Genomic DNA, 16,358 nt, shown 5'->3' on the forward strand with positions numbered 1-16,358 from the left:
CATTTGCAACGTTTACATGGTGACATCTTCACCAAGAGCTTTCCACTGCAAGGAAGCTTTTATATAAAGTTTACGAGAAATACGCTGTTATGAAAAAACATCAGCGTGCTTCTCCACGGTGACAAAAGTAGCAGAAGGCAAAGAAAAACTTCAAGGTAACGTTAATAATGCAATACCTCTGCAGGCAGCCTCCACCATCTGTAGTCCAAAAGGTCGGTGCTTGCTGTGACAGCACGTACTAGATTCCTAGTTCAACTCCTCCTCCGTGTTTGTTTTCCTTTTCTAGCCCCTGTCTCCCACGCCAATACTACAAAATCTCTTCCGAGCTTTGCGCTGCCCAGCACGTTGGTTTAGCCAGCGACTGCACCTGCTGCTCGGAGCTGAAGAGCAGCCAGTGCTGCCAGCACAGCTCCACAAAGCAGGCCTCCGCTGCCGGCTTCACTGCTTACTTTATACGCACTTATTACGCCCAGAGATTAATTGTCCCTGTCAGCCGACACCCAGGATGTACACACACGGCCTCTTCACCTGCTCTGAGAACAGCACCTGGCAGGGGAACGCCATCAGTCGGCGCCACGGCCCAGCGCCCCCAGCTCCCCGAGGTGCCCCGAGGGACTGGAGGTGACCGCGCGTGGCAGAACTGCTCTTACGATTAAAAGCTATGAAGTTGGCTGATTCACCGTGGTAGCAAAGCATCAAAATACGGCAGAAAACCTGAGGACTGATAGCACACAGCGGCTTTCTGAAGAGCCCAGCTACCTAAGATGATCAGGATAACGGTACTGAACATGTTTTGGCTAAAGAACCCCTCGTTCTCCTCTCTAGACAAGTCTGTCTCAAAACTGAGACACAAGGAACGATCAATAATCTCCCTCGGTTATCAACGGCCTTACTGTGCTAACAGTCACCTTCGCAAACATTCACGAGTAGAAGATCAGCTCAGCAGCAAGCCAATTACAACAAGGTAGCAGAGAAGAAACGAGAACACCCCCAAAACTCTCCAGAAAAGAGAGACCCACGGAGAAAAACAAAGTGACTCTCCAAGGAAGGCTGCTGTCCTTGGATTTCTCCACCTGCACAAAGGCAGAGAGAAGCGTAAGAACCAGAAAAGCCTTAACAAAGCGTTTCCAAAAGGTTCACGTAACCCTCCGCCTCTGAACTACCGCAGCGTGCACAGAGCCGCAGCACAGAAGCGGGAGTTGTCAGCAGAACAGATGTTCCACAGCTTTCTCCACGAGAGCCTCGTGCGAAGCAGCCCACTGCCACCCGGTCACCTCCCGCGGCACGAGGGGTCTGCCCATCCTTGGTAACACTGCCACGCTCGGAAAGTTGGAGGAAAAGCCTTGCAGCGTGCTAAATATTTGTAATTAAAGCGTGCCATTTGCAATGATAGCCCAGCACTTACAGACGGATCTCAAGGCGGGTATTTCCCCCTTGCCTTCCATTCACAGGCCTTTCAGATTTCTACAGACGGGCGGGGATCAGCCCCCCCCACGTACACAGTGATTTTAGCAGCAGCAATCGCCTAACTCCTCTCCAGGCACCATACGCTCAGTAAGCAGCAACACGTCTCCGCAACTGTCCTGGTCTCCCTGGCAAAAAACAAAACTAAGCACGTTACAAACAGCACGAATCCTCTCCTTGCACTTTTCTGAATGGAGAACACAGATTGCTGTTTTCCATCGTTCCACTCGATGATGAAGTCGTCTCTCCCGACTCTAAAATTATCTCTGCTACTGATAACGTTGTCAGCAACTTCCGAACACGTTACAGTGCATCTCTGTCACTTATTACTCATATCGCAAACGTAATTACAATGAAGCACTCTCACGGAGCTGTTTAAGGGAGTAAGACTCCTGGACATTTCTGCGTACTAAGACATTAAATTGTTAGATTTGAAAAAATTATTTTCTTCTCCACGTAGCTGGTAAAGGTAGAAATACCAAAACCAGAGCCTTGTGGTGCTTAATATGCACTGCCTATTCTCATTGTTAAAGATGGACTTAAGCCGATGCATAGAGCAAGAACTGACTTGCTTCCCAATTCCTAAGGGACAGGAGAAAATTCCTTACAGAGTCCCTGGTCTTGGAATACTCTAGGGAAAGAGTAGATTGATTAAATCCAGACGACTGAAGAAACATACAGTGAAGTATATTTTTATTCTGTAGTCATTCACACCCCACAAGTTACCTTCGCTAATAAAGCCTTGTGCCAGTGAGCATCTCTAAAAACTTTGTATCTTAAATTACAGAGGAAAAAACATTTGAATTTGAAGTTGGGATGTAGCAGAACATCTCCAGGTTTTAGTCTAAGCTTACCAGGAACACAAGTGTAACTGATACGAGTGAATGATTACCTGCACCACATAGACATCTCTCTACCAGCATTAATTTAAACTGAAATAAGAGTTCAAATGTTGGCTTCGGTCTGTTAAAAAAAGAAAAAAAAAGCACTTTAAAGCTTGATTTGACAAATGTACCCTCCATTACACATTCACTCTATGTTCAACCATCACAAAAAGTTACGTATCGTCTTGCAAGAAGTCTGCAGAACTCTTCAGAGCTGTTCAAGTCCTCTCTGCTTAGACTTAAAAGTGTCTGTAGACAGATAGAGCGCGAGCTTCCCAACTCGATTCAATCAATACCCAACGATCTTAATTCACAACGAATCCTGCTCTGGGTAAGAGAAGATACAAACCCGTAACCTGGATGACGGCGCTCGTTACTTACAGCAGGGGGTTCGGCGGTGGGAGAAGCTGAGTTGCTTTGTTTTGGTTTTTATTTCGAAAGACATTTGTAAACCAGCAGGTGCCCTGCACTGGCACTCAATTCGCACACCTCGCAGGGCAGCTGCTGCCCCTTTGAGTAGCTATCGAGCTAGCACGGATTCCAGCCGCAGCCTGGGAGGGGGACGGAGTCACAACACCCCCGGCTCCCGGGGCCACCCCACAGCAAAGGAGCAAAGTGCTCCCTGCCAGCCGTACCAGGAGCTCCTCCGCACACCGGGGGGAGAGCAGAAAGCACACATCGTTTGGTTGAGACCCCAGACTGATTCCCAGGCTATGAGTTTCTTAAACACGAACACAGCTGACAGTCTGTGAACGTGCGTAAGCAAACAGAAGACAAACACTTCGGCTGCAATAAGCAGAACTGAAGCAAAGGCTGCCACCAAAACGTGACCTCGCGCCCGATGAGGTTCCCTCGGCTCACAGCCACCCGCTGACCTGGCCCTGGATGAAAGGGGGGAGACCAGCGGGCAGCGCCGCTGCAGCCCCAGCGGCCAAGCTGCTTCCAGCGCAGGTGTGGTTGGGGTGTCCGAAACAACCGCCCGAAGCTGAAATAACGTGCGCAAGCTTCCAGTGTTACCACCTTTGTTAACTTCCTTTGCTGTATGAAACTTGTACCATGCAGGCAGGTAAGCTCTGCTTCCCTGAACTAAGCGCATTCGTATGCGGCGCTGTTTTAATCTACATTTCCGTAGAAACCTAATTGTGCATTCCTCTTCTCATAAGAAGAGGATTTAATTCTCACCCAGCAAGTTACGAGGCAGCAAGAAAAAAATGCTACAGTAAAACTATTATAACTACCTTTCTTGCTCTCCACTTATTTTAGAAATCAATGTAAGTATGGCATAGCTTCATTTAAATATTCTGAATTTAGTAGCAACTTGTCAGTAAAACCTGGTATCTTTGAAACCTTTTTATTTAAATCAAGTTTCATGACTTGACTGCTACTGCGACTGGGAGATTTAATTCAATATACAAAGCATAATTCCAAACCTCCTGTGTTAAAAATATACTTTAAAAAAATAATAGATCAAAGCAGAGTCACTTTGATGGCATATGCAGTCCAGCGAAGCAGGAGACGAAAGATTAAATGTCTTCAGAGCAGTCCCTCCAGATGAAAGGGGGCAAGCGAATGTTCAGATACTTACCTAGATTTACCGCTGATTACTTTTCTTATTTGATTTTTCCCTCTTGTTAGATTCCTGCTTTCTAAAGAATCTTCAATTTCCTATAAACTCTGGGGTTTTTAGAGCAATGGAAAAAAAAAAAGTCATTCCAAAAGTCATCCCATTCCCAAACCTTAGTGGAATCATTTCCTACAGCTATAGTGAAGTTAGGGTCACTCCTTAGCAAGGAGTGCTCAGGATGATGTACAAGGGCAAAACCAGCCCCAGCCTGTGTTTTTTCCATGATTCACAGGGAAAAAATGCCACAGACTTATCTGCATCTCTAGCAAACATAGATTTTGGTTGGTAGACCTTTAAGAATTTCTTAGTTTAGATATAGGCTCAGCCTATGCTGTGACAAGCAAGTTTATCGAATTTGAACTAAGTAAATGCTTTCCACGCTCTCAAATCATACCAAGAGGTGAGAGTTACACCCCCTCCAGCCCTCAAGAAAATCTTCCGATAGCACCTGGAAGAGAAGAACGCCCACCTGGGGCAATCAGGCGTGGCTTCTGGAGTAAGGTAGCAGCAGGCAAGTAAAGGAAGCTGAAGTCAGTTGGGGAGCACGACAAACCAGCAGTCAGATGGCGACTGAAGGGGAATAACTACACGTTTTTAATTTGATTAGCGGCTACAGAAAGGTGTCAGAGGCCTTGAATGCTGACCAGAACAAGCACGGCTGCAACACAAAATTTGGATCGGTGAGGAACAGTGCTCTAGAGAAAGAGAAAACGAAAGAGGAGAGTTTCTGAAGTCAGCTAAAACAACAAAACGAGAGGAATTATTTATAAAGCAAGAGAGCACAACTCAAGTTAAGTGAAATCAGGAGGGGGAAAAAAAAATCTTGTTCTTAAGCAAAAAGTAATTATACATAATGGCACGTTTGACCAAACAACACTTAATAAAGCTGTCTAAACGCACAACATGATCGGCACGACTCATCTTGCTCTAAAGTTACTTGTTTCAAGCTAACAGTGAAAACAGAAAGAAGCAAATGTGAAGACTTCAGTTTATTCCATTTTCTTCATTTACAAAAATAAAACTCAGTGTCTTTGAGAATGAATTCACTCAGGGCCTGATTTTGCTGAGCTCTGGGCCATGACGACTGCTGTAGCCACCGCTCTCTTCATTAAAATGATTCCCTTCTACCATAACAGGCACGTGAAACGCGCTACAATAGAGAGAAGGCAGCTGGTTACTACTACCCTGTACTCACGTTTATGCTGTAACCTATTGATCATCAAGGCAAAGTCGCTCCCAATTTAGAAAAAGACAGCTTGCAGATCATCAAGTAAGCAAATAGGAAGCTTCACGGGAAGGCGGAGGGATCACTAAAATAGACAAGCGAGCTCATCACACCTCCACAGTCTAGTAGAGAAAATCACTTTTTTGCCAAAACCCTTCAAAGACGGCACACCACAAGACACTGCGTTCTACGGCTCATTTAAATTGGATCCTAAACCAAAAAACTCAATTCAGTCCATTAACGATCTGCCAAGTCAGATCCTTACTACATGACTCTACTCAGACAATTCTGGCTCTGCCCGAGCCTTCCCCAGCGCTTCTGAGCACAATAACCATTGGGGTGAACACCCCCGGGAACATTTAGATTAACACACAGCCCCCCCATCCCTGCTCATGGTGCCTTTGGAAAGAACTTAGAGGAAGGAGTTTCACCAGCAGTTCCCAAGTTTAGGTCACAGCGTTACAAACGGGATCATAACCGTAACAGGAATTTGGTCACACAAAAAAAATGATGCACACAGATACACGGACATAACTCTGAGACCTCGGGAATCCGGTAACAACTGAAAGCCAATTCCAAGACTGGAAGGCATGGAGCCAATTATCCACAATGTTTCTTAGGTGTTTACTTGTATATTTATTTTAGCTTAGGCTAACTAAGCCAGGACACAAACATTGTCTTGCTATAGCACACACTAAGTGCTTCATCCAATAATTATTTTCTGCCTCCGAAATCATATTATCTCAGTTTCCTCTCAGACTGAGTCACACACTCAAAGAACACCTTAATTTTATATTCCACATAACATGCTGGTGGCGAACTTCGAAACCACAAAGCTTCCGTGCACCTTCACCACCAGCCACCTGTAATGGCATTTCCTGTGCCTTGTGCTGGCATCGTTACCTGCTGATCCAGAGCGCTGCTTAAGACCTCATTAATTTTATTGTCTGCACTGAAGAACACCAAGTACCAATTCCATTTAAAGAGCTTAAACGAGGGAGCTATTCAAAGAGTATATTACGGTGAACTTGGAATTAGCATTTTCCATACAATACCCCGAGTTGGAAGGGACCCCCGAGGATCTTCAAACCCCACATTTGGGACCCGTCTGCTTCCCTCATGCACATGAGGAGCACGCAGGCTGCGGGCACGTTAGGCTACCAGATCCCACGCGGGTCCTTCCTCTGAACACAGCCCGCGGATGGAAGCGCAGCAGCCCTCAGAGCACCGACTCCTTCCCCCCCACCGCCTCCCGCCCCTCAGCCTCACCCGGTCCTTCATCCTCCAGCTCTGCGCCAAGGACTTGGAGCCTTCGATCTTCTCGCAGTGCCTCTTCTTCATAAAGGCCAGGGGCAGGTTCCAGTCCGTCAGGTCGGACTCATCCTCCTCCCCCAGCCCCAGCAGAGGCGACTGCAGCATCTCGGACTCCATCGGGGCGGCGGCGGCGGCCAACAAGTGCCCGGCGGCCCCGGGGGCCGAGGACGGGCAAGGGCGGCGGGCGGCCCCGCACCGCGCCAAGGACGCGCCCGGGGCGAGCGGCGCCTCACGCCCGGCGGCTCCGCGCCTCCGCCCCGCGGGCAGCCGCCCCGTCAGGACGCGGGGGTCGGCGGCGCCTCCCGGCCCCTCGGCGGGCCGAGCAGCGGCGGGGCCCGGCCCGGGCCTCCCCTCGCCGCCTCTAGCCCCGCGGGCCCCGCGTTCGCTGCGGAGGGAGCCGCGCCCGGCCCATGGCGGCCCCGCGCCTCTCGCACACCGGCGGCCGCGGGCGGATCGGCGGAGCGGGCGGCGCGGCGGGGGGGGGGGCGGAGGGGGCGAAGGGGCGACGCGTCCCGCGGCACCGGCACCCGCCTCGGCTCAGCACCGCGGCCAGGAGGCGGCCATCTTGCCTCGGCCCACGATGCACCGCGCTACGGGCCGCCGCGTGGGACACGCCGGGCCGCGCCGGGCCGCCCGCGGTCGCCATGGTTACGGCGGGGCCCGGCCCGCGGCGAGCCCCGGGAGCCGCCCGCGGGTGGCTGAGGGGAGCCCCCCCACACACACACCCAGACACCGGGCGGCGGAGGCTCAGAGCCCGCCGGGCTGCCCCGGGGGGAGGGCCCCGGCTCGCCCGCTCCGTCCCTGAGGGGACATCGCTCAAGGCGTGCTCAGCCGCGGGGCCGAGGCGAGAGCGGCCCGGAGGCGCTGGGGGAAGAGCTGGGGAAGGGTGAAACGGGGTCCCACGGAGCTGGGGCTGCTTCCCCTACATCCGAGGAACAGAAATCGCCCTCCTCGCTATCAAATAAACCGGAGGTTAATTAAGATCAAACAGCGCTCCTCCTGAAGGTCCTCTGAGTGTTAGCAGTAGTCAAGTCCAAGTACTTAGCAGTAGTTAAGTCCAACTGCATTCATATCTATACATACACATTCACAGCTATAGTGTTTTAAAGGCGAAAAAAAAAAAGTATTTCAAAGCATAGATCAAAGAATGCACGTATAATTTGATTTATAGAATCGTATTAATCATTAACATTGTCAGTGTGTGTACATCCATGCGATAATGCGTACTCCAAAGACCTTTCTCCAGATGGGAAGAGGCTGCTCCGTGAAGGCAACGTTTGCTTTCTCATCTGGGGCAGCAACGTTTGCTTTTCTCATTTGCTTGGCTGGCTGAGCTGGTTCATCGTTTTACGGGTGCTTTGTGCAAAGCGCTTGTGGCCGTGGTTCTGCTCACCTTGAGTGAATTCCTAACGCCAACAGCAGCCGCACAAAATGGGAGCAGCAGTCCCAGCACGCTACCTGCAGCGCTGCCAGCAGCTGCATGGCACAGATGGGTCCTCGCACGGGCAGTGCCGGTCGCTAATCCCGGCTCCCGACAGCATTTAGGGAGCGTGTGCCGGGGCCGGCGCCTGCCCCGCCGGAACGTGCTGCTCGGCAGCACTGGAAGCCACAAATACCTCTGAAGGACACAGCTGGCAGAGGGCAGCGAGCACAGATGTGCCGCTCTTCACACAGACAAAGCTTTAAAGCAGCGGCTTGTTAAGATATGGGCCGTGTGTTCTCACAGTGCCCTGGGCGAAGTCCATAGCCTGTGCCAGAAGAGCTGTGTCTGTACCCCCATTCCTGCACAGACACATCCTTCCCCTTTATTTCAGGGACTCCTCCAAACCCCTGCCCTGCTCCCAAGGTTCCCAGTGCTCCCCGTTCTGCCATCCCACCCACACCTGCACCTCTGCTCTGTTCCACTCGAACAGGGACAGGGAAGGTGGCAGGAGGAGGATGCTGGAGAGCAGAGCTGCAGCGACGGCTGGGCCAGGGGGACAAGGACCAGGGGGTGAGCTCAAGCTGTGCGATCCCTGTCTGTGGCTGCTCTGACCTGCAGCGCTCCTGTGCAGCTTCCAGGCACACCTCAGGCCTGAGCTGTGCCTCTCCACCTTGCTGCTCCGCTTGCAGATCCACTCCGCCCTCCCTAATCACATCCTTTCTTGTCATTGCTGGCCAGGATTCCTCATGCTGCCGGTTTCTCCATGCTGAAAGCAGCATGTGATGCATGTCACAACCATCAGGACTCCCCATTTCCTTGCAGAGTAAGCCCTCAGGCTGATTCTGAGAAAAAAAAGGAAAAAAAGAAAAGAAAAAAAAAAAAGATTAAATTGATAGATGACAAGATCTTCTTGCCTTAGAATAACAGGCTGATAGGAAGGCCCTGCATGTCACCAGTTCTTTATACCTGCGCGATAAAGAAGCACAGCGTGCTGGCTTAGCAGCCCTTTATGCCTTTATGTCCACACCATGCCAGGTGAAGCTGTATACAACCTTCCACACAAGAATAAATCCAGCCTTGTTTACAGGGGTGCCCATGGGTGCAGGCACACGCAGGATCAATCCAGCCTCAGGCTGTATGACCAGGGCAGGCCCCGTGGCCTCTGCAGCCTGGCCACGTTCCCATTCCGGGAACAACTGCACATCACAGCTCTCCTCGCAGTTTTCACAACAAATAGTCCTCCAGGCTTTGTGCAGTAATTCAGGCAGGATGGAGCCTTTGCTACCACAAGGATTTGGATTTTATCACTGGGGCTGACAGTTTCTGAGATGGGGATGGGATGACATAATCTCCATGCTAAATACATGTTATTTTTTTTAAGGCACGATGAAAAGGGCATAACATTCAGTTTTAGCAAAGCCGCAACTAGAAATTTGCAAACTGACCAGAGCCCGTAAATATCAAATGAAAAAATGTATCTGCACTTTATCAGATCTCTGAATAAGCCTCACAAATATCCTTTTTTTTTTTTTTTTTTTTAAAGGACACATGCTGCAGGTCAGCAGGGATCAGTCTCCATTTGAATTCCTAATTTTTCAAGTTTTGATGGAAATCAGAATGAGTTGATTTATTCAAATATAGCACTGCCAAGCAGTTGGCCCTTGTGGCACCTGCTCTTTGATAATGCAAATCTTCAGGACGGTGGTCATGGGCTCTCTTTGATCATTCGCAGCTATATGCTTTAATCAAAGCTACTCACCTTATTTCAGTCTCCATAGGGCAAGGACCAGAGGGAGACATAAATAATCTTCCATTTATATCTCCATAAAAAATAGTTATTAGAAGTGGTGCCTTTCCCTGGGCTTCTTTCATTTCACTCCATAGTCCAGTGTCAGGTCCTGGTTTCCCTCATTCTGGAGAAAATTCTGCAGCTTTTACTCAGACAAAATATTTCTCAACTTCGATAGACCATGGCATGCCCCACGCCACTAGAGTACATAATCTAGGCTACGTACGTGCTTATCCTGCTGGGCTATGTGTTGGCTTTCTTAATGTCCTGACTTATTTATTTATAATGTTTAGTTCATACTTCTACAGTATCACAGGCTCTTAAGACCTCCAGTGATCGAGTCTGCTTACCTTCTCCAGCTATGTGCTCAACAGCAATTTTCCATCTTAAAATTAAAGCAGGTGCTTCGTTCCTACCTTTAGTAGACAGAGAGAACAATTTATCCTCTTTCACCCTCTCTTATGTATATGAAAGCTGTTTTCAAGTCATCTCAGTTACTTCTTCTCCAGACTAAACGATTCTTTTAGTCTTTGTTTTTCGGATCCCATGTCTAGACCTCTCACCCTGCTGCTCCTCTCTGGACTCTCTCTCCCCAGTCGTTTCACAGCTTTCCTGAGCTGTTCCCGGACTGCTCGCAGCGTTCTGGGCACAGCCTCGTGGGCAGGGGACGATTATGTGTTTTACTGCCTGCCTACTTACACATCCCAGTAGGGTAGTAGCTCTTTTTGAATCAGGATAGCATTGTTAACTCATATTCAGCGGGTGATCCTCAGTAATCCACTGATTCCTTGTCACCATTGTCCTGGAGGTACTGTAACCTCTTCTCTCTTCTTCACCATTCATTAGTGTTACCACACACTGAGTGAGGAACATTGCATTTTTCCGTAATGAAGCGAAACAAAATCTTTCTGGGTGCCTCCAGTTTGTCCAGACCTTTCTTAATTCAAGTCCCATCCTCTGACATGCTTGAGGCGTGCTCAGCTTCGGTCCGAAAATCTGCTGCGCAGCGCCCAGCCACACAGCCAAGCCAGCCGTGGATGTTACCCAGGCAGCTGCCAGCCCGAGGCGGACCCCTGGAACACCCCGCTCCTCCCGTGGAGGCAGCATGGCCCCGGTAACTCGCACCAAGCATCCAGCCCGCCTGGCGATCAAACAGCCAGCTCGCTGGGATTTCATCTACACTGCATTTGCTTGACCCCTGCGCGCCGCGTGATTTCGGGGGGTGGCCAGGTGGGTGTCTGTGTCAGAGCAAGGCATCGAGGCCTCTGCGAGAGCAGACCGAGGTCCAGTCGAGCCAGTCGATAGAGCCTGGCAGTGCAATTCATCAGCACAAGCGCCAGGTGAAGCGAGCTGTGTCCTGAGCTTGGTTGGCTGTATTGACTGGGTCTCTGCCTGCTTAATGAAGGAAAACATGGCTATACTCAGTCTGGAATGCCAATTATGTTTCAGTGCTGTGAAAATACAACTGGGAGTCCCACAGTCAAACATCTGCCTGCCCGCAGGCTGAGTTTTTCCCTTTGAATTCTTTGTGGCACTTACTTATTGCTTCGCTGGGTTTGCACCCCCCCTAAAACACGCACACGCTCCTGCTCACAGGCAAAACCTCGCTTGCTGTGCTTCACGCTGGGGTCTCGCTGCATTTCAGATCGCTGTGTGCTTCAGCCCCAGTTTTATCTTTTACAAAACTGAGCCCTTGTTTAGCAAATCTGTTCTTGATTAGGGCAGCATAGTAAAACCCTTGTTCCTAGGGAATCTAGGGAATGGAAATGTCACATCAAGTAAGGCACATTAACTGAAGTCCTAAAGACCAAAATGCAGGATTATCTTCCGGAAACACACTTTGACAAATTCTTCCACCTGCCACTCTTTTTAATGAAAAATCCTCCTATCTTGGTCCCTGTCAGCGTCCATTGTTTTGCCCTATTCAGCCAGCTACTTCTAATTCCACTCTTGGGTGGGAAGAAAGAAAGGTATGTAAAGAAGAACTGTTCATAAATATCAAGAGAGATTTTATCTTTAATTTTCATTAGTCACATTCACAGGTCACCAAATGAGTCAAAGTCAGATTCAAAGGTCTGTGCCCTGAGCTAAAGGTCTATCCATTTTAAGGCTCCAAGAGTAAGCGTATGTCTGTGTCCTTATGCGTGAGAAGACATCCCTTCCCCATGCATGGACTCTCAGCCAAGTGTTATTTGTACAGCCATAGCCAGGGCTGTTTTAAGCATTTAGGGGCTAACAACAAGGTTTGTTTTAACACTTTAGTCAGGGAAGCTTTATATCCTGGAGACAGTAGGTAAAATATTTATTAGGAAGAATATCTATTTTTAACTAAGCATGATTTCATTTCTATTATTTATGCATGTGCAGCACATAGACTTCCCCGCTTCCCTCCTTGCAGTAAATGTGAGTCGGAGACTTGAGGCTGGGAGCGGAAATTGGAGCCTGGGGAGGATGGGATCAGGAGGCAGGTGAGAAGGGGGTGGTTGCTGTTATGTGCCAAATCACAAAAAAATGATACACATCAAAAAAATGCTTCATAAGATTGACTCTTCATCTTGTAACAGAATCCCAGTGACCTCCCCCTGCAAGGAAGAGAACCAGGGGGTATATTCCCACCACGGGCATGCTCTTCCTCACTTGCTTCTCTGGATACACATACACACGGGCAGAGAAACGTCCCGGTGCTGTTGAGAACAAGCTGTGGTATCAAACCTGCCAGATTTGGTGTCGCAAAGTACCCTCCTGCCTTCCTGCCAAAGGCCCTGTAGTACAAAATACCCTCCTGTCACCACTGTTGCTGCAAGGCCTGCTTTCCAAGCAGCTTACCTACAACACAGGACTCATGGTGGTGTCTCGGGAGAACAGCAAACCTGAAGCTTTCCCCTGCCAAGACAAGAAATGGGGGGAGAAAACCGAGGGCAGAAGACAAATCCAACCAGGAGCAGAGGAAACCACCACTAAAGAGCAGAGGCAAACTGAGTCTCACCGTCTCATGCTGCTCTCAGCGAGCAAATCCAGATCCACACACGCGGCCACGCAGCCCCGCTCTGCACGGACTCGGTTCCTGCAGCACAGGAACCCTTTCAGCACTGTGAGGACAGATTTCCTTCTGGAAATCCGCTCTCTGAACATCCCAGGGCTGACACCTGGGAGGCAGCAGCCTGTTGGAGGAGACACAGAGGGGACCTGGGGAGGGCTGGGGGTGGTGGCCGCAGCACTTCACCTGCTGGTCGTTCCCAAGGCCCCCACCCCTGATGCTGCAGCAATGTGCTGGTGTGAAGACACTCAGGTGGCCTTGAGATTAACAGAAAATGGGCGTAAACTGTGTCTTAGTCAGGGGTGCCCCATTAGGAGTGTGATGGGATTTTTCTCTTCCCTTGAAAAGGCCAGAATAAATAGTAGGTCAAAAGTCTCTCCTTGCCCTTTTAGTGGAAGAAATGGTTTGCCATCAGGGGAAATTTTTCACCAAGGAAAAGGGGAGAGAGAAGAGAGGTGATGCAGCGACCATAGCAGAAAATTTGGGAGTTCTGTCTTTTCTCTTTGCCACCACTAAGCTACAAAAGGGCAAGTTTCCTGATGAATTAGTAGCTGTAGAGTTTAGTTAATGAGTGTATTTGACATCCTTGGATACAAGGTAGTGAAGACGTTAGAAGTAATTTGGACTGTGAAGCAATAGCTGCATTTCACCCCAAAGGTGGCTTCAGTTCACTGACAAATGTAAAGATTTCTGCATTCCTGCTTGCGCTGTGGAGACTTAAATGACCACTCCAAAGACGGACAAAAATTGGTTGCTTAATGGAGATGTTTTTCTCATAAAGCCTGAGTGAAGCTGCGCTCAATACGTTTGGGGATACGATAGATTAGATAGTTTGTAGAATCCGTTAATAGAGTTCTCAAAGCACTTCACTATCCATCTCAATGAAAGGCGTTATATAAATGGAAGCTCATTTGTTATCGTTATCTTTCTTTGTCTCTTCACAATCTGTATAATTTGCTAGGTTATCAGGCTATGTGTGTTTAAAAACACATGATAGATGTAACCTCAGCAGACAGTCACTGGTTTTCTCGTTCTTAAGAGCAGAAATCTTTCCTTAAACACTCTGTAGCCGGTATAGATCCATATCAGCTCTGACTCAGCGACAAAACAAAGCCAATACACTAGAAATAGAAGCCAGTGAATTCTGCTGGACCCTTCTGAGCCTGTCAAAAGCATTCAGAGCAGACGTCCCATTTTCCAGTGTACCTTTCAGCAAGCACACCTTCCCACAGAGGGCAGGCTGGGCTCCACGTTCTCCTGAACCAGAACTGAGCCGGCTAATAAGGAGTAACTCAGCATTTTACTGGACGTTGCTGAGAAATTCTTGTACCGTCTTCTTGAACATGGGAATTGGAGAGCTCTTTCATGGAGCAGCCTTTGGAAATGCCCAGCACAATGATGCAGAGATTGCTTCAGAATCAGAACCACGAAGGTCTGGTTTTATGTTGAGCGAAGAAGAGGCAACAACCAAGAGACTTGGATGCAACCAAAACAAACCCTGAATGGAACATACAGCCTGGGCTGTCCCATGCAATGTTTACCACTAATGTCCTTTTAAATGGGGAAATCCAAAAATCTCTTCCTACACCCAAGAAATGTAACTGTCCATGGAAGCAGCATGCTTCTCTAGTCCTCTTTTTACCATTCCCATGAAATAAACCATCTGAGAACTTTTCCTTATGCCTAGGATATTTCAGACTCAGATTCCTGATACAGAGTGACACGATGATCAGCGTTTATTTTCTAAGTCCTGGTGGGCTTCATGGCTGATACGCTAGCTGCTGAAATTCCAGCAGGTTTCAGAGAAATAATGTGACCAGACTTATTATAATTAATGGAAACAAGATGAACATATACACGAACTTCTCATTTACACTGGGGAACATCCATACAGCAGGAAAGTAAAGGCTTTTCAACATGGTAAAATAAGCACTACATAAATCTAATGTGTGAATTTATAGTACACTAATGACTTCCCATTAAACTGCTGATTGAACAGTCAGGATGTGGCAAGCACGAGAAGCTTACTCCTCTTCCAGAGACCATGCCAAGAGTTTCTGTCCTTGGAAGCAGTGCAGCACAGCTAGCGTATTCTGGGTTCACAATTTAACTTATTTTAGATTTCTCATGCAGAAAAGCCCTAAGAAGCGAGGCAACCAGACCCACAGACCACATACTGACAACATTATTACTACGCACAAGCCAAAGCCGGGCATTGCTGATGTTCCCAAGTTCGGATGGCATTCAGCTCTAGAAGCAAAGTGCAAAGTACTGTAACAGATGCTAAAAGAAATGCGCACCCCTCCAGGTGTCCTGGAGCCCAGAGTTTTGCAAGTCTTTCACCTCCAAAAGATCCTGTTTCTGCTGCCTATCCCAGTGCTGGTTGTAGCCTTCACTGGGCCCCTGCCACTCGCTGCACCTTCAGCTCAAGAAGCGCCAGCTCTGCTTACCGGCCAAAATGTCTCCAGCTCCACTTACTGCCTGGAAGCAGCTTCTGTGTCGTTCCAGTTACACTTACTATCTGCTGCTTAAATCGTGGAAGAGGAATCAATAACGTACCCAGCCCTAATGGCATCCTTGCCAGCAGAGAATCTTCAATGTCATGAGAGCTCCTCTCCCCACTAAAAGCTACATTTTAGGTAAGGGTCATGCCTCGCAGCAGGCAAACGCGATGAATTCCTATTGCATTAGAGCATTTTTATCTCTGCTGCCTTTAAAACCTTGCTGTGTTTTAACCGAACCATCACCGACCAACACAAATTGACTTTGGCACCGGCGGCCAGTTCCCTCGCCCACCACCAAGGGAGTGCCCAGCTTCTCCCGGGGCACGAGCAGGCGCCCGGGCAGAGCTCCCTGCTCCAGGGCTGGTGTGTACCTGTGCCTGCACACAGACCCGCACGACTCCGACAGGCTGCCCCTCTGCATCCCGTGCACTTGGAAGCCCCTCCAGAGCCATCCTGCTGTCTGTCCATCCGCCCTTCAAATCCCTCCCGAAGGTGCACATGGAGGCATGCCCAGCCTCCACACACATTAACATAATAAAGCAGAAGGCGTGGGAGAAAAAGAGCAGGAGACTGAGAAAAATAATAAATAATCACAGAAAAAACTGGGGCACAACAGTGTCTCTGGCTTTTGATGTTTTCCTCGCATCCTGCCCTGCCTTTTCTCCTGTGAAAATGGAGCGCTGCAAGGTGGGACGAAGCCCCAGAGCCACGGGGACATGGGGCTGTTTCTGGACGGAGGCAGTAGCAGGATTACAGCTAAATATTGAAGCTATCAAAGCAGCTTAAGGGATTTAGGAACCCACCCCCCATTATTATCCTCTCTGTAGTGGGAGGGAAGCGATCTTTTGCAGAGACCTCAAGCAAACACCAGGACTGTGCTGGCTTCTGAAACACCCCATGATGGTTAGGAATTTCTCCTCCTTTTTTGGACAGAGAAAAAATCACGAGTGTGGTTTCTTGTGAGAAACGGAGTCACGGTTCGTCCCTGCCGGCAGCCCCGCGCCCCCCAGGCGGCAGCAGCAGGGCCAGAGCCCGCCGGGGCCGGGAGCTCCACGTGCGGCCAAGGAGCCGCGTCCATCACCCGCTGCCTCCTG

General features: G+C 49.2%; 1 protein-coding gene and 1 long non-coding RNA gene across 4 annotated transcripts in view; both read right to left on the reverse strand.

Annotated features, from left to right (window-relative positions):
- Positions 1-6,736, reverse strand: part of RPTOR (regulatory associated protein of MTOR complex 1) — a 147,903-nt gene extending 141,167 nt beyond the window's left edge. For all 3 annotated transcript variants that reach the window (XM_040530186.1, XM_040530187.1, XM_040530185.1), the window contains exon 1: positions 6,467-6,736. In XM_040530186.1, coding sequence (XP_040386120.1) covers positions 6,467-6,628 — 162 coding nt within the window. In that variant the 5' untranslated portion in view covers positions 6,629-6,736. The remainder of the gene's footprint in view (positions 1-6,466) is intronic.
- A 537-nt stretch (positions 6,737-7,273) lies between these two features.
- On the reverse strand, positions 7,274-15,878 carry LOC121056835. The gene is made up of 3 exons (XR_005813527.1): positions 12,710-15,878; positions 12,550-12,606; positions 7,274-8,776 (listed from the first exon to the last, which is right to left on the reverse strand). It is a non-coding gene; the product is annotated as an uncharacterized LOC121056835 (long non-coding RNA).
- Positions 15,879-16,358: the final 480 nt, after the last annotated feature.

The sequence above is a fragment of the Cygnus olor genome, chromosome 18, assembly GCF_009769625.2.
Source record: "Cygnus olor isolate bCygOlo1 chromosome 18, bCygOlo1.pri.v2, whole genome shotgun sequence".
Taxonomy (NCBI): domain Eukaryota; kingdom Metazoa; phylum Chordata; class Aves; order Anseriformes; family Anatidae; genus Cygnus; species Cygnus olor.